Source organism: Rhinolophus hipposideros (genome assembly GCF_964194185.1).
Source record: "Rhinolophus hipposideros genome assembly, chromosome: 15".
Lineage (NCBI taxonomy): Eukaryota > Metazoa > Chordata > Mammalia > Chiroptera > Rhinolophidae > Rhinolophus > Rhinolophus hipposideros.
Window position 1 is genome coordinate 25,868,697 of NC_138061.1, and position 18,420 is coordinate 25,887,116.

Consider the following 18,420-nt stretch of genomic DNA (forward strand, 5'->3'; position numbering starts at 1 on the left):
AGAGTCCCACACAAGATGAACCCTAACAGGCCCACACAAAGACAAACTGTAATTAGAATGGCAAAGATTAAAGACAGAGAGAAAATCCTAAAAGCAGCAAGAGAAAGGCAACTAGAAACTTAGAAGGGAGCTCCCATAAAATTGTCAGCTGATTTCTCAACAGAAACTGTAGGCCAGAAGGGATTGGCACAAAATATTCAATGTGAAGAAAAGCAAGGACCAAGATTACTCTACCCTGAAAAGCTATCATTTAGACTCATAGGACAGATAAAAAGCTTCCCAGACAAGAAAAAGCTAAAGGAGTTCATCACCACCAAACCAGTTTTACAAGGAATCTCAGAGGGACTTCTTTAAGATGGGGGGAAAAAAGATCAAAATTATGAACAATAAAATGGCAATAGCTACAAATCTATCAACAATTATTTTCAGTATAAATGGAAGAAACACTCCACTCAAAACAAAACCCTTACGTATGCTGTGTACAAGAGAATCACTTCAGATTGAAAGACACACACAGACGAACAGTAAAGGAATGGAAAAAAATACTTCATAAGAATGGATATGAAAAAAAAACTGGGGTAGCAATACTTATACCAGACAAAATAGACTTTAAAACAAAGGCTATAACAAGATTCAAAGAAGGACCCAGTAAAGCCACTTCAGGGTATTTATCTAAAGAAACCCAAACACTACTTGGAGGGGACATGTTCATCCATATGTTCATTACAACATTGTTTACAATGGCTAAGATGTGGAGGCAGCCTGAGTGTCCATTGATGGAAGAATGAATAAAGAGGAGGTGGTACATATATACAGTGGAATATTGCTCAGCCATGGAAGGGAATGGGTTCTCGCCATCTGCGGCAGCATGGATGGACCTGAAGGGTATTGTGGTGAGTGGAATGTCAGACAGAGAAAGACAGATGCAATGTGATCTCACTTATATGTGGAATCTAAAGAACAAAATAAACAAAGCAGAAACAAACTCATAGATACACAGAACATATTGATGGTTGCCAGATGAGAGGCAGTTTGGGGGTGAGTGAAAAAAGGGGAAGGGATTAAGAAGCACAAGTTCATTGTTACACAGTAGCCATGGGGATGTAGGGTATAGTATAAGGAATATGGTCAATAATAATGTAATATATAGTCAATAATATTGTAATAACTATGTATGGTGTCAGATGGGTACTAAATTTGTTGGGGTGATATATGGGAGGGGATTGGGAGCAGGGTAAGAAGGGGGAAGGAATTAAGAAATACAAATGAGATATAAGATAGTCATGTGGATATAAAGTGAAGCATAGAGAATACAGTCAATAATATGGTAATAACTATGTAGAGTGCCAAATGAATAATAGACTAATCAAGGGTATCATTTCTTAAATTATACAATTGTCTGACCACCATGCTGTACACCTAAAATTAATATAAAATAATATTGAATGTCAACTGTAATTGAAAAATTTAAAAGGGAGGGAAAGGTGAAGCAGAATAAGAAGTCAAATCTCCAGGTGTAAGACAAATAAGTCATGGGGATGTAATGCACAGCACAGGGAATATAGTCAATTTTGTGAAAGCGTGGTTCGGTGTCAGATGGCTGCTGGACTTACCATGGTGATCACTTCTTTAGGTATATAAGTTTGAATAACTATGGTGTACACCTGAAACTCACATAATATTGTATGTTAGCTATATTTTAATAAAAATATTTTTTAAAGGCATGAAAAAAAGAAGACAGGGAGAGAAGGAAGAATCTGCAAAGGGAAGAAGGAATGGAACCAGAGAGGATAACCAGAGGGGGATGGCATTCTCCAAGTCAAGAAAGCAGAGTGTTTTAAGAGGGAAGTGGTGCGGTGCAGGCTGAGAGTGGGCCACTGGGCCAAATACAGCTGAGAGGCTGAGGGAGATAAGAACGGAAAAGGCCACCTTTCAGTGGCTACATGAAAGCCACTGATGACAGTAACAAGAGCGGCTTTGCTGGAGTTAGGAGGGTGGGGAAAGTGGATTGAGTGGGTGAATGGGTGGTGAGAAAGTGGAGACAGCTTGTGAAGACACTTTGAGAAGTTTAGCTATAAGGGGGAATAAAGAAATACACCCTCAGAAGATGAGAGATCAAGGATGGGGTGTTTTTGAATGAGTGTGTTTGGAAATTCTCAAAATGATCACTGGATAGTGAGATTATGCCTCGGTTTATTTCTTGTTTTGCTTTGTTTCGTTTATATAATGATGAGAACATACCATTGTGTCACTCTTCACAGTTTACCAAGTGTCGTCACCCTCTTTTATCCTCACAGCCTTCCTGTGAGGTATGTAGCAGCCCAAAGTTATAGTTAAGGAAACTGAAGCTGTAGAAACTGGGTGACAAGTTCAAGGTCAGAGTCAAAAAGTGGCAGGGCCAGCAGCGCACGCCCAGGCTGCTCTGGGCCTAAACCCTCCGTCCCTCCCTGTCCACAGCAGTCCTGTCCCACTGGGCTGGCACCAGCACTGGACAGCCTTCACACGGCATAGGAGGTACCTTCCTGGTATCTCTCAAGCAGGTTTTCCAGGTGAGCTAATCACCTCTGCCTGCTGGCCTAGCCCTGGATACTATGATTTCACATCTACTTTTCAAGAACACGGGACCCTGTCCGTCCCACTTCCTAACCCCGGTTAACTGAGCTTCAAAGCCTCCTGCATTTCTAGAAGTACCTAACAATCTGTGGCGGGGGTCACAGAGGGGAAATGTGAAATCCCACATATCTCACATCCAGCTCTCCAGGCCTGCCGGTGTGGGGACTGTCTCCCCAGAGGGACTGTAACTGGGTTAGTGACTGTGGCTAACCTCTGTACCTTAGTAAGAAGTAAGTACCTACAAAAGTACCTACAGATTTTCCACATCTGTCAAATCCTAGGATTGTCATGAGGATGAAATGAGATGGGGGTGTAAAATGCTTAGAAGGGTGCTTGGCGCCTCATACTTGTATTTATTTACTCATTCATTTACTCACTCATTCACTCACTCATTCTTGCACTGGACAGCCATTTGTTGGGCACCTTCTGTATTCCAAGCCTTGCGCTAGGCACAGCAAATTCAGAGACATATCCACATGGTTCCGGGCTCAAGAAGTATGTTTTAATGAGGCAACTGATGTTGGAACACAGACCACTCTGCCCTCCCAGGAATGAGCAAGGTGCAAAAACGCTGTGGGTATGCAGAGAAGAGATCACATCCAGCTGAGGTGGAAGTTAGGCAGGCTTCAGGGGAGGGCGGGAGGGTGGGGAGAACATTCTTCATGGAGGGAGCAGCTGCAACTGAGCAAAGTCACAGAAGCCAAAAAGGGTAGAGCCTATTCAGGGGATGGAGAGGGACCCAACTGGAACATCAGCTCTAAGCAGAAGATGGGGAAGGAATAAGCTGTATCCTGGGTGAAGATTGTGAGAGCTCAGGCATCAGTCCAGCTTGACTAACAGCAAAGGGCAGCCTGGGTGAGGGGGAGGAGTGGCAACTCCTTGCCCTGCCCCCAGCCCTCACCATGCATTGTCAAGAATGCTACCTGGGAGCTGTTGGTCTGGCTTTGTGTCTGTGGTCCTAAGGATGGGGGTGGGAGGGAAGGGGACAGGGTGTAGGGTTCCTTCCAGGTTTCCGTGTAGGTTGGGTAGAACTCCACAGTGCTCACTCTGTAACAGATGGAGGAATTTCAGCCAGTGCAGCAACCCCACCCCACATTCCCCTAAGCGGTGCCCTGGAACTAGCACCCCTAATATCTTCAAAGAAAAGATGATCCAGGGCCATCTGCTCCGCCAGGGCCACCACCAGCACAGGTGCAGGGACCTTGTGTACACGCCCACCATCCCAGATTCAGGGTGAAAGGGCTGGCTTCCAATATGTGTGGGAACCATGGCCCCTCACCTCCCACTGGGAGCTGGCTCCAGGGGATGGTAAAGACAATCCAGGAGGCCAGAGGGACAGGGGACGCAAAGGAGGGCTGTCCAGGTTGGACCTTATATGGTGGCTCCCCACCCACAGCCTAGGGGAGAACACTCTTGCTCTACCCATCTCCTGAGGCTAGAGTTAGACCTGTGGACCGAGAGACACAGACCCAGACGACCCTCACAGAGCTGCTAGTCCACTGCCTCTTCAACGCTGGCTCTGGAATCCCTGATCTAAATATTTGCTGGAATGGGATGCATAAAATAAAATGCGTCAACGTAGACACGGTCAGGTTGAAACTGAGAGAGGAGAGCCCAGAGGCCCGCCCCCACAGCCACATCTGTCCACAAATGTTGTGACCTTCTGAGTTAGTCCAATTCTCTCATTTTGCAGGAGAGAAACGCAGAACCTAAAGAGAGGCAATGATCAGCCCACGTCACAAAACTAATCTCTGGCAGAGTCAAGACCTGCGAAAAGCAAATGAAATCAAAGATGAGGAAGCCCTTTATAAACTGTAAAGTGCTGTAGAAACATAGGGTTATCATCTCCACTGTTTAAATGAAGTCCTCGATCCTTTCTCAGAGTCACTACTTTAGAGGAGGCTGCCAGGGAAAAATGCAGAGGACTAAGTGTGTTGGCATCACAGGCAACCTGGAAAGGATTTGGACCCTGGAGATGGTGGGAGAACCAGTGCTGCCACATACGAGCTGTGTGACATTTGCCTCTCTGACCCTCAGTTTCTTTTTCTAGAAAAATGCCTAACCTACCTTCTTTCAGGGGTTATGTGGGGTTCAGGGGAGACAATGCAGGTTAAAGTGCTTGTAATGAGGCCCAGCACACTAAGAGTATAGTTTCCTGCGAGAAGCAGTAGGTACGGAAGTAAACAGAAGACGCAGAGGCTCGAAGGACTAGTGTTTAGCATCCAGAAGGCACTTCCTGTCCCTGGGGACTGGAGCCAGCTGCTGACAGTACTGGAACCCAAGTGTTCTGTCTCTTCTGTCTAGACGCGTCCCATAGGTCATGCTGCACCCTCCACACACCACCCTCAGACGCTCTTTGTCAAGGAATCTAAGACATGACCTTCTATCACCAGGTGCTGACTCAGCCCCAGTGAGCTCCATCTCCCCTTTCACACACTGTGGATGCCAGAAGGCACCCAGCCAGTTATTCAGCCTCCCCCAAACTTCCCTGGCTCTGTATCGGTGACAAAGGAGAGGGCCAAGTTGGATCTGTTTTAGGAAAGCAAGAAGTGATTGCTCTCAAAGACCTTGGAGAGTTCTTCCCGCCCTCTCCCAAGTGTTCTCTGCTGGGGACCATCCAGAGGCTGGCAGTTCGACGCACTCAGGATGTACATGCTTGGGTTAAAACAAAGGCAGGAGGCCGGGGAGTGAAGGATAGGGGTTGGCTGGGTTCCTTTGGAGAGCATGGCAAGCCGGTGGAGCGGGAGGAGGCCTTCACATTCATGGCTGTGCTGTATGGGGGTGACCTTGCGCATGCCGCTTTCTCCAGATGGAAAGGCAATGGGAAAAAACCACCATGGGAGACCTAAGCCCTTATGACTCGGACATGAGCTCTGATGTCTCATTTATTCAATCGCTTAACAAGTATTTATTGTGTGCCAGGCAATGTTCTAGGCCTTGGGGAACAAAACAAAGTTCTGCCCTCGACAGAGCTAACATTCTAATGGGATCAGACAGAGAAGGAACAGATAAACAAGAAGATAGAGGCTGGTAGTACAAACCGTGGGGAAAGAGAGCAGGGGAGAGGAATGAGGAGTGCAGGTTTCAGAAATGTGGGCAGGAAGGCCTCACTGGGAAGGAACAATAAAGCCAGGGCCTGAAGGAGGTGAAGGAGATATCTGGAGGAAAACCCTCCTGGGCAAAGAGAACAGCAAGTGCAAAGTCCCTGAGGCAAGACCATGCCTGGGGGCCATGTGGCTGCAGGAGAGTGAGACAGGGGAGAGATGAGGACTGATGAGAATTGCAATCTTTTATTTTTGTTTTATAGAAAAAGAAATCCACCTAGCAGTTCCGCCTAATGACTTTAGATGTTTTCATAATCTCCTGTCTGAGATGCTAATTTCATATTACTGTTTAAATGCTGGGCCTTTCTGTCATTCCAAACCTCATCAACAAAGCCTCTGCTCCTCCAAGGCTCATTCACACAAGGGCTCTTGGGATAGCAGAAAGGACCTGGGTTTGAGTCCCAGCACCTGACACTTGCTAGCTGTGTTACCTTGAGAAGAGCCTTAGTGTCCCTGATGAAGCTCATCAGTTGCCTCATCTGTACAATGGGTTAATAATACAGCTTTCCTTGCATGATTGTTGTTAGATTTAAATTAATGAGATCATAAATACGAAAGTGCCTTTTACATTGACATGAGCAAGGTAAATGTCTGGGAGGTTCTTGTTTTCTTCAGCATAGCCTGTGGTAAGGGGGTTGTCACGGGCTGCCCACTCCCCTCCACTACCCTGCTCCTTGTATTGTGTCCCATGTGGGCCCAGTTGACTCTCACTTTGCCTGAGCCCATGTCTGATTCAGGGACACTTGTCAAACACCCAGGGACCTCCAAGGTGAGGCTGCTGAGGCTCCCTGGCGATGCTGTGGGGCTGAATTGCTCTCTGCTGACCTCTCTGGACGACTCCAAGCCCACTAATGGTTAGGTGAAACTGGGTGGCCCAGCTGCCCCTCCCCAGCATCCTTTCTGCCTCCCCCTCCAGGTACAATGGCCCTAACCTGGTTCTGAAGTATGACCGGACCCAGAAGCGGCTGGTGAACATCGCGGTGGATCAGCGCAGCTCCCCCTACTATGCGCTACGGGACCGGCAGGGTAACGCCATCGGGGTCACAGCCTGTGACATCGACGGAGATGGCCGTGAGGAAATCTACTTCCTCAACACCAATAATGCCTTCTCAGGTAAGGGCTTGGGGCATCGGGCCTTTTCCTGCTTCTTACCTTCTTCCTCCCAGCAGCCACTGGGGGCAGGGCCTTAGGGACGCTGGCCTTCCTCAAGCTACCATCACGGGCTCCCCCAGGGATAGTCCCCTGCTGGCTCCAGGACCTCACTCGGTCCCAGCAGGAGGACCCTGTCTTCTCTTGTACACAAAGTTTCCTCTCATCTCCCAGCCCCTGGGACTACAGACGGGGGGGCCTTGAGCAGAGACCCAGGCCTCACCTTCAGACTTTATGTCCTCTTCCACCCCCACCCCTGAGTCTGAGCAGCCCCCAGTCCTCCTAGCCCCTCCCCACTCCTTCCCCACTACTCCTGCCTGGCTTAGCCACTCAGCATTTCTCACCCAAGTAGCCACTGTAACAGAGAGATGGCCCCCTGGAATTGCCCTCCAGACTGCTTCAAGGGGACCTTTCTAAAATCCTTTGAAACCCTTCAGGGGCCCCACAGATTTTAGCTGAACTCATTCATTCACTCCACAAATTCCTGCCAAGCACCTACCCCGTGCTGAACTAGAGGTACTAGGTGCTGGGGATACAACTCGGAGGAAGACAAACCTTGAGTTCATGGAGCCTTTCCGAGTCCAGAGCATCCATCCGAGTTACCTGGGGCGTCTTGGGTAAATGCAGATTCTGACTCAGCAAGTCTGGGCTGGGGCCTGAGATTCTGCACTGCTCACACCCTCTCAGGCTAGGATGCTGCTGCTGGTCCAGGGACCAACCTTTGAGTAGCAAGGTCCTACACACTAAGGAATGGAGGAAGGAAATGGATGTCCAAAAGGCTTTGTAATAATAACAACCGCTAGTACTTAAGTCCCATCGACTGTGTACCAGGCCCTGATCTAAGCACTTTATAATAGCTATCTCATTTAAGCCTTATAGCAGCTTGATTAGGAAAGTACTGGTGTATCCCACTTTATAGTTGAGGAAACTGAGGCACAGAGGTCACATGACTTTCCCAAGTCCACATAACTTGTAAGTCCCAGGATTCAAACCCAGGAGTCTGACTCTAGCTCCATCCTTTTAATCAAGACATCATGGCCGTACTCAATCCTATGTCCTCCAGGCCTCTTATAGAGTGTTTCACGAGTTGGGGGGGGGGGCTCTGTTCTTAGGGTTGCAGGTGGTTCCCAGCCCCAACTCCCACATTCTCTCAGGCCTGACCTCAGCCCACTAGAATGAAGTCTGCTCCCGTGGGGTCATGACATCTGCAGGGAAATCCCAGGCCAGGGTGTCCTACTGGGGGATGCAGGACCTCGTGTTCCTGTGGGGACACGTTGGACGTGCACTGGACTCTTCCAGATGGCAGCAGCCTCTTGGGTTGGTCTGGACGATATACTATGCTTCACACCTGTGTATTCACCGCCCTGGCTCCTCCTAATGGCCTGGAGGCAGGTAGATTGCCTGACTATGGGAAACGCCTTCCCTGCCTCTCCCCTTCCCCCACACACTGGTTGTCCCCATAATGTTGCCCCTACTGGTTGTCAAGCCCAAGCTAAGATCCAGCCCCTAGACAGCCCCTGATGTTGAGTCCTGCCAGTTGCATGAATGGGAGGGGATGAGTTTGGGGCCAGTGCCAGGGGCAGGGGGAGGCAGGGCTGGCTGGCTGGCAGCCAGCCTTGTGCAGCCAAGAAACAACGAGCCACAGCCCCAAGTGGTGTTTTATGGGTTTTCATCTCATCTTGCCACCAAGTGAGGCCTGAGAGATAGTAATTATCCCTACACAAATACCAAGGCGTGATTACCCAGCTGGATTTACTGCCTGTTCTCCAACCAAACCAAGATTGGATTAGGACACAATTAATTGATGGGCTGATCAAGCCTTTAATGTGAAACGAGGTCAAAAGGGGAGCAACCGCAAGGGACGGCTGCGGACTCCCCAGGAAGATGCTGGACGGCAGGGCAACAGAAACGAGGGATGTTCAACGTGGGTTCGGAAGGTAGGATGCCAGAGGAAGGGGCAGACTCTCCTCCCTCGTCACCGAGTACAGAGCACCTGGGATGGGACCTGTCAGTGGTCTCTGAGGCAGCAGCCCCTCCCATGCTCTTAGAGTGTTCCATTGTGAATCCTAGAGCAGGGGTGCTCAGCCCAGGTTACACATTAGAATTTCCTGGGGGAGCTTTTAGCACTCTCCGTTCCCAAGGTGCACCCCAATCCCGTCCAGTCCAAACCTCTGGGGATAGGACCCAGTTATCAGATCTCCAGGTGATTCCCATGTGCAATCGAGGTGGGGGGCCACTACCCCCCAAGTGTTAGTTCCTTGCTTAGCCAGCCTAACCAGAGCCCTTCATTCACTAATGGATTCAGTCATTGGACAAATAGTTATTGAGCACCTCCTGTGTGTCAGGCACTATTCTAGACACTAGAATTCCCCTGAGGATGCCGTTGGGAATGAAACAGAAAAATCCTGCCCTCAGTGCAGTTGACACTCTATTTCCAATGCAGCCTTATACTTTTCTGGGTATCTGACTCCCCTCTCCCAGTCCCGCGGACTCTAAGCTCCTTGAGAGCTAAATCCTATGTGGGTCAGAGTGTGCCTCCGTCCGGCCCAGACAGACCTTAAACATCCCAAGGGCACAATTAAAACTTGATCAATCAATCCAGGAAGAACAGATGAGGCACGAGCCCTGAGGCCCACAGAGGGCAGACAAGGCGAGAGAGGCAAATGGGAGCCGCCTGGAAGTCCTGGGTGTGGGCACAAGTGTTCCTCTGGGAGAGGCTGGCGCTGGAGCCCAGGGCTGGGTAAGGATGACTATGCCCAGCAGCCTCAGCCTCAGGTGTGTGCCTCCCGGTGACCTTCTGTCTGTGGGTTTGAGTTAATTTTTCAGTTGAGTGACTCAATTGATTCATCAGCAGTGGGCAGGGCGTACGGCCGGGACATTCGTGCTGTGTCAGCGCTTCCCTGGGTCCCGCTGGCACGACACCCAGCCATTGCCACCCTGCCCACCACGGGGAACCTGAGATCTTCTCCAGAAGCCCCCAGATAGCCCCTGCCTGCCCATAGCACATGACTCCTTTAGCCTGCACTGGAGCATTGGTGGGACCTGGGGAAGGCGGGTCCCCATCCTCTCCCTCAGGCAGCCTTTCAGACGTCAGCACTGGCGTCCCTGGAAGACAGCTGCGACCCTGCATCCCAGCAGTATTCTGTGGGAGTCCGTTTGTACACCCAGGTTGCTGCTCCTTAATGATTGGGTGACCTCGGGCAAGATACTTGACCTCCCTCAGTCTCAACCCGTTCATCTGTAGAACAGGAAAAATTGTATCAACTTCATAAGCTTACCTCCTTCCAATAGCTCCATAGACTCTCCAAGGTCCTTTCCATCACCTAGAAAATCCTTCCCGACATGAGCCAGGTTGCCTTTCAGACTTCACTTCCTCCACTCTTCCTCTTGCTCACTGCATTCCCACCTGAGGCTTCCATGCTTGCTAGTCCCTCTGCCCGAAATGCTTTTCCCACTCCTTACCTTCAGGCTCACTCCTCACCTTCATGCAGGCCCTTCCTCAAATGAGGTCTTCCCTGAACACTTTAAAATCTTACCCCTTAACTTGCTTTATTTCTCTTCATAGCATTTATCATTGTCTGAAAGTACATTACATGTTTGTGGTTCATCTCTTCTACTCTTCTACTATAGTCCATGGGGATAGAAACTTTGTCATGTTGGCTGCTGTATCTCCAGGACCAAAGACGTGTTTATGTCACTTTGTAAACATTTAATACATATATTTGAATGAACAACTGTGATAATGGATGAAAAGCACTTACAGTGTCTAGGACTTAAGTGCTCTCTACGCAATAGTTGTTACAATTCTGGGGCAGGAAGAAAGCCAGAGCCCCTAGAAGTATCCTGGGTGGAGGGATCACAGGCCTCCCTCCTGACCCATGGGAAAATGAGAGACTCTATCTAGGAGCAGAAGGAGAAAAGGAGCATAATGTCAACAAGACACCACCCAGATGCTGGTGCCAGGTGGGCACGGGTCAAGGGTTAAGACTTGGAAAGTAAGAGGGACAGAGGTAAAAGAACAGAGGACAATCCACCACAATCCCAAGAAGGCCTGGGCCAGGAAACCAGCTATGGCTTAACTGACCTGGAAAAATACAAGCCAGTGTGTTTCAGGAAACGCTGCTTGGTGAAAACCATGTAGGAGCATATGCAGGACAAAGGGAGAAAGAATGCCGTCCCAGCACCTCCCTCCAATCCAGGAACCCAGGACCTCCTACAGCCCCCAGTCAGAGCCCATGCCCCCAGGGGTCCTGCCCTGGCCACCCCAGTGACTGCACTGCATAGCCCGGAGCTCTCCTGCTCATGTGCTCTGGGGTTACAGGAGCATGGGTATCAGATGGGTCAGTGCATGCTATGAGCCCCACCACTTAGTCATTTTCACTTATTCTGTTCAGGAGAACGGTTACTGCTGACCTGCTATCTTCAGTCTACATATACCACTCTCCTTTCCTACACAAATTATAGCAAGCTCTGCTCACAATGCCACCCCTTACTTTTTTTCATTTAACTATCAATTTTGGATATTATTTCATGGCAGCAGACAGCTTTCTCATTCTTTTTATGGCTGTATAGTACTCCATTGTATAGATTTGCCATTCGTTGGACTAGTCTTTTGTTGATGAACATTTAGATTCCTTACAATCTTTTTGCCCTTACAAACAGTGCCACCAAATGAATAAGCTTGTACAACATGCCGTTTTCCACAATTGCACGTGTTTCTTGGTAAGTTCATAAAATGGAATTGCTACCTCCAAGGGAATATACGTGTGTAGTTTTGATAGTCATTGCCAAATTGTGCTTCAAAGGGACAGTCCTAATTACATTCCCATCAGCTCTGACGCACGTGAGCATTTCCCAATATTCTCACCAACACAATGGCATCATTTTTTAAAAATATTTGCCAATCTGATAGGAAAATATTGGTACCTAAGCGTAGTTTTAATTTTCATTTTTCTTAAAATGAGTGAGGCCGAGCATATTTTTATGCCTTTGAATCTCTGTCTGCTCATAGCCGTTACCCATTTTTTCTATTGATTATTGGCCTATTCCTCACTGATTTGTAACACCTCTTTATAAATTAGGGAAATCGGCCCTCTGTAATACAAGTTGCAAATAGTTTCCCCTTGTTTGTCATTTTTCTTTTGTCTTCACTCATGGTGGGTTTTGCAGTGCGGAAAATTTTTATTTTTATGGGCTTGAATTTATTAGCCTTTTCTTGGGTGGGTGCTGGGCTCCGTGTTATTATCCTTAGGCCTTCAGCAGGGGCTTTTGTAACCTCTCAGAGAGGAGGCGTCCATCACTGTGCCAGAGAGAAGAAAGGGAATTAGGGGCGGGTGGCGCTTCCAGCCTCCTCTGCCCACACAGCAGAGACACTCTCTCCGCTTGAGAACAAGCACACCCATTGTCCAGCAGCTCCTTCACCCTGGCCCAGCTGGAGCTGCAGCCAGGTACTCTACACCTTGCTACTCGAAGTGTGTTCTGCAGCCCAGCAGAACTGGCAACACCTGGAAGCTCGTAAGAATGCACAGCCTCGGGCCCCACCCCACACCTGCTGGACCAGATCTGCATTTTAACAGGATGTCCAGGACTTCCTGTGCCTGGTCAAGCCCTATGTCTCCACCCTCCTTTTCCCAGGAACCTCTAGGACCTAAGATGGACCCTAGGGTCTCTTGATCCCGAGCGATATTTCCCTTGCAAGCACAGTTCTGATTTTCAGCTCACCCCACATGGCCCCATTTGGGGAGATGAGCTCATGAGCGGCTCAGTCTCCCTCCCCCCACCCCTCCTGAGCCTTACTCACACTCACAGGTGGCCCCCTATAGGCAGCAAGAATGGAATTCGGCTGTCAAAGCAGCACCATAAAGATCATGGAGCCTCGGAAGCCATTTCCTTCACCCTAGCATAGCACAAGGTTCCTTGGGAACCGGGGACTCCACCAGCCCCCCCACCAGGTCTTTAAAGTGGGGGAAGGGGGGCTTTGCAGTCAGACCACAGTGTGAAGTTCAGCATTGCCACTTAACAACAGCTGTGCGACCTTAGGCAAATGACTTGAGGCTCTGTGCCCTGATTTCTCTGTGCAAAATGAGGAATCTATCTTCTTGACACGACGACGGAGAGGACCAAATGAGCTAATGTGGGTGAGGCACGTGGCCAGGGTTGATCAGACTTCCCTCTTTATCCTGGGATACACAGGAAGACTGGAGTCAGAAATTACACAGGGGGACACAGGGGAGTCTGGGATCATTCTTTTTTAAAATGTCCTTTCCCTGAACTAGTTCTTTCTTCCCCTGGGGCCATCACTGCTTTCCTGGTTTTTCATTGACCACGTCTTGTACCGCATTTTGTACTTAATGTCACAGTTGCCTGCCGGGCTGTGGCTCCTAAGGACCTGCGGTGGTCATGCCCTGTAGTTCCCTTGAGGAGGAGGAGGAGGAGGTGAGGAGGATGGTGATACGATGAAGGTGAGCATGAGGATGAAGATGGTGATAAGGATGAGGATGGTATTATTATTTATCAAACTTACGTGCCAGGGATTGTTCTAAGTACTTTACTTACATTACCTAATTTAATCCTCACCACAATTTCACAAACAGGTGGCCATTCTCATTATTCCATTTTACAGATAAGAAAAAGACAAGTTCATGCCCTGCCCCCCGTCACCCCAGGCCAGGGACGTTGCTGGCTACCTCCCGAGCCTTGCTGATGGGCAGTAATCTCTCTGCCTTATGAATGAGGTTGGAGGCTGAGCCTCCGCCCTGCCACACACACTTGCTCACCCTTCTCTTTGCCACCAATACCAGGCCGCTGGAGTTGGGCAGCCCCTGGGCAAGGGGGCACTGAGGCCAGTGATCCTTAGAAAGAGCCCTTTATGGCCCAAACTCACCCTCCCAGTGGCTCCACGTTGCCCTCTGGGTCGAGAGCTGGGTGGGGAGGGCGTGAGGGGATGGTGCGTTGAGTACCGTCTGCTTGATCGACACCACTGTCCTCTCCTTTTCTGTGTCTGATGACTCCTCCCTCTCTGCCCCTTGTTCTTCCTCCTACATCCAAATGTGGCTGCTCCTTGGGACTCAGTCTGTGGCCCAGGTCTTTTCCTTCTGCCCCAGCTCCAGTCTCACTGCTCTGTAAGCGCCATCCCTCATGGCCACTGACCTCTTCGAAAATACCTTCTCAGCCACCTTATGACCACCTCAAATGCAAGAGCTCTGTCTGAAGTCGAGCTCTTGCTCCCATCCCCAGCTGGCCCAATGTCCCAGCTTCCATTGCTGTCCCCACATTGGGGACCACTCCCTTGCTCTGACCCGCCACACACAGCCAGACCCTCCTGCCCTTCCTGCACCCAGCAATTCGGCCCCACTCCCATGGTTGGCACCATGGACCAAGCATGAGCTACTATAAAAGTGGCCACCCCACTTTATTTTCTCCCTTGCTAGCCTACCCCTCACTCCACTGCCAGGATAATCTTCTGGAAACAATGTCTTCCTCAGATCAGACACCACCAGTGACCCCTCTGCCCTCAGTCCTAGAAATAGTGTGTTTCTGCTGCTCCACCCGTACAAACCCTCCTCTTTAGGCAAACTCAGTGCCACTCTGTGCCTTTGTCTACGCCCATGCCTGCCAAGAACACCAAACCCTCCTCTCTGCCTAGCTAAGTCAAAGAGTACAAGGCTCAGAAGCACAGGCTTTGGAATCAGAAAGTCCTGGGTTTGAATCATTCTCCACCATTTACTAGCTCTGTGACCTTGGGCAATTCACTTAACCTCTCTGCTCAATTTCCCCATCTGTAAAATGAGGTTACACCATCTCTCAGGGGGGGCTGTGGGGTTTAGTCAACATGACGGTGTAAAAGGGAATGCTTCATAGAAAGCCTGGCCATACCACGTGCTCTGTAAAACAGTCATTGCTGTTGTTACTCTGACCCTTCACGTCCCCCTTCAGGTGCCTCCTCCCTCATGAAGCCCTCCCTGATCACTGTGGCCACTTCCATCCTGAGTTCACAGCAGCTCTGGGATGTGCTGTCCTGTCCTGCCCTAAGGGGCTCTGCTAGCTGTGGGATCTTAGGCAAGTTCCCTCGTCGGGCCTGAGGTCCTTCAATCTGAAATTGGGCATGAAAATAGTGCCCATCTTGTGGGGCGGTGGCGAGGGTTAATGAGTGCAGTGCCTGGCACATAGAAAGTGCGGTAGAAATGTTAAGTAGTATTAGTTTCACTCCACTCCTATGGCATCTCCTCTGCCTATTTCCCATGCTATCAAATGGGCAGTAAGTGCCCTGAGTGAGGGAGCAAGACTCCTACGTCCCTGTGCCCCCCCCCACAGCATCTGGCACCCGGCAGCGCCTGGCGGGCCCCTGAGCCTCACCCACTGGGCCTTCCCTAGCAATTCCACTGGACTATGAGGCCTTTAAGGCTCATAATGCCAAGATGCCAACGTCAGGGCGGGAATGGGAGTCCCTAGCCGTGCCTCTCTCAGGGGCTATGACCTCCAGCGCCCCCTGCCCTGCCCTTGAACACCCTCCTATTTCTCCCAGGCCTCTGCCCTGCCAGCATCTCCCTCCCGCAAATAGCAGCCTGTCCTCTCCTGAGCAGCTGCCCTCTACCCCCCACTTGGTGAGGTGCCCCAGGGCAGAGTGCAGCTACAAGGAGCCAGAGGCAGGATTAGGTGCTAACATGGGCCGGAGGCCAGTGCGGGCTGTTTATTGCCAGTGCCATCGACCCACACAGCTCGCTGTTTATCTGTCTTCCTGACACACCTAATTATCCAGGTTGCAGCGGCCAGAGCATTTGCTCTTCCTAAATCACAGGCTCCCATCCCTCCTGTCGCCCAGGCCTCGGGCCTCTGCCTGCAGAAGGGCTGCCATTGATTTTGCCGTTCTCATTTATGATGTACAAGGCTCCGCATCGCTGCCGCACATTTTACCTTAATTAGTTTATTCTTCTGGGCGCCCTCGGTCAGCTCGGAAGCCAGGAAGCTGGAACAGGGAAAGAGGCTAACATCACTGAATGCCCTAACCCCTCTGGCCACCAAACCCAGAGCCTGGCCAGACATCAACACCCTAGGACAGCAGTTTGCTAAGAACAGCACTCATTCCACGGAATGCTGATAGGTAAGCTGCAGAAAGGGGTTCTGTGGCCAGGTTCGCTTGGGAAAAGCTGGATTAAATCAAATTAAGCAGGTAATTTATGGCAGGACTTTTCAAAGTTTTAATGGACTGATGTCCATTGTGAAACTCCAAGAGGGGAATAGGAGGTGATATGTTTCCTAAACTCCAATGACCATGAAGTCTTTTCTCCAGGCAGCTCACAGATACCAGCGTTCCACAAAGCACCCTTTGGGAAATGTTGTCTTGGGTGGGCAAGAGAGATTGAAGGTGATGAGACAAACGAAGGGGGATAGAGTCGCCCTGGGCCTGTTTCCTCCTCTTGCCAACCTGACGGCAGTCTGAGCAATTTCTCTCACTTAATACAGAAGTGCCCATCAGAGCTCTGCAGAGCCCCAGCTGCCAGCAGCTGCTCTCTCACCTGGCCAGGCTTTGGTGGAGTTGAACCCTGGTATTTCAGAGAGGCCTAGACTAGCTGGAAGGACAGTCTAAAGGGGCCCTGATTTGACAGAGAAGGGCAAGGGTCTGTTGGTAAAGGCTAGAGACCTGGAAGCCAGCAGGGCTATTTGGAGACCCCCTAGGCCTCAGGAAGCGATACCCAGGCTGCCACTGCCTCGGGTACAGCCGTGAGGATGGCAGTCTGGGTCCACAGTCCCTTTCCACGGTCCTGAAATCCAAAACGCTCTGAAAGCCTCAAGTGCTTTTTGTAAGTTTGTGGGAAAATTAATTGATAGCAAAACCTGTCCTGAGGTGACGTGAGCTATTTATAGGCTTTACTTGTCCACTTAGTGTGAATATTCATATATTTCACTGCAGAAATATTAATGTGTTTAATTACAGGGTGCCATCCCAGGCCCTGCTGGGGGTGTTATGTAATAAATGGTGTGTGCCCTGCACTACCTTTCTGAACCGTGAAAGAAAAATCTAAATTTCTAAATGCATCTGGTCCCCAGGGATTACGACGAGGGGCTATAGTTACCAAGTTGCGGAGCTGCGGGAAGTAATTCAGACTGTCTGACCTGGGGCCAGGCTCCAGTGTGATTTCCTCTGTAATTCCCACAGCGACCCTGTGAGGGAAGAGGCACACCTGCTACCCCGACTGTCCCATGAGGAAACCAAGGCCTAAGAGAATAAGGAACCGGCCCAAGCCCCTGAGCTGCCAGAGTCAGAGCAGCGCCTGTGCTCGTCTGGAACCAGCTCCTTAGTTGCCCTGGTGGGCATCCCTCCCAAGCCATAGTGACCCTGTTCAGACCCCAGCTGTGGCTGCTCAGCCCGAGCCTCCACCTGCACAAATACCTGCCAGTCTCCGGATTTGCTTCCTGCTGTGCTCAGGAAGGACCCTTTCCTCCCCCTGGACCGGGCCTCTGTGTCTCCGGGAGGGTCAGGCAGGGCAGGATGGCTCTGCTCCAGTGCCACTCCCTGGTGTCTGGCAAGCATCCCTGACACCAACTGCACACCCCAGAGACGATGCACCAGCCCCCATGGGTCCCCGCGGTCTTCGGAGGTTGTCATGTGAGGCCAGAGAGCAAACCCTTGTGTCCTCTCCTGGGCAGAGCCATCGGAGGGATCTGTTACACACTGCCGTCACCGACACACGCTCACACTCTCACACACTTCCTCATTCTTATACACTCGCTTTCACACATTCGCCCATTCTCACTCACATACTCATTCTCACACACTCTCTCATTCTCATTCATTCATTCATTCATTCATTCCCACACAGACGCTCACCAAACCCCTGCAGTGCAGAGCTGGTGTCCCTAAAGGACCATAAGCGCATCTCATCTATGAAATGGGAATAATGATACCCGAATGGGAATAATGATAATAGCTAACACTTTGGGAGCTGGGGGGGGGCGCTGTGTTAAACCTTTCGTGCCTTTCATGAGCACCATCTCATGTCTCCCTCACGGTGAACCTGAATGTGCTTGTTTTTGTCATCTCCCTTTACACAAAGAAAATTGAGGCTCAGAGGTGCTAAGCAACTTGCCCAAAGTCACAACTAGAACCTAAAAGTTGAATCCAGGTGGAACCCAGACTGAGCCTCCGGCTCGTGTCCTCTAAACCCAGAGGTCTAAACCACTGCGCCACTCCTTCAGGCTAAGCCCATTGCCTCTCCCCTGGGCCCGCGAGACAGTGAAGTCCAGGGGCTCTGTCCCCAAGTCCATGCTTCCCCAAGCTCACCTTCCCCGACTCCGTCAGCTGTTCCTCTCCTGTTTCCTGCGCGAGTCCTTGAGGATAGAACGTGATCTCTCCTAAAATATGAATGTTCTGGTCTCACATTGACAAGAAATCAACTAAGAGTGAGGGCAGAGGGGAGAGCTCTGCCTTAGTGGTTTCAGAAGGGCCTGAGCTCCACCACTGGAAGTTCTTCCCCAGGTCCCCAGGACAAAGCTGCTTGGCCATGAGTGAGCTTCAGGAAGCCGAGACCTGCAGATGTCCACATAAGAAGGACAT

At 50.2% G+C, this 18,420-nt stretch overlaps 1 protein-coding gene across 2 annotated transcripts in view; it reads left to right on the forward strand.

Moving 5' to 3' along the window:
• The window catches only part of CRTAC1 (cartilage acidic protein 1), a 133,397-nt gene that overhangs the window by 74,281 nt on the left and 40,696 nt on the right, over window positions 1-18,420 (forward strand). For both annotated transcript variants that reach the window (XM_081074052.1, XM_081074051.1), the window contains exon 3: window positions 6,634-6,830. In XM_081074052.1, the coding sequence (XP_080930178.1) occupies window positions 6,634-6,830 (197 nt within the window). The remainder of the gene's footprint in view (window positions 1-6,633; window positions 6,831-18,420) is intronic.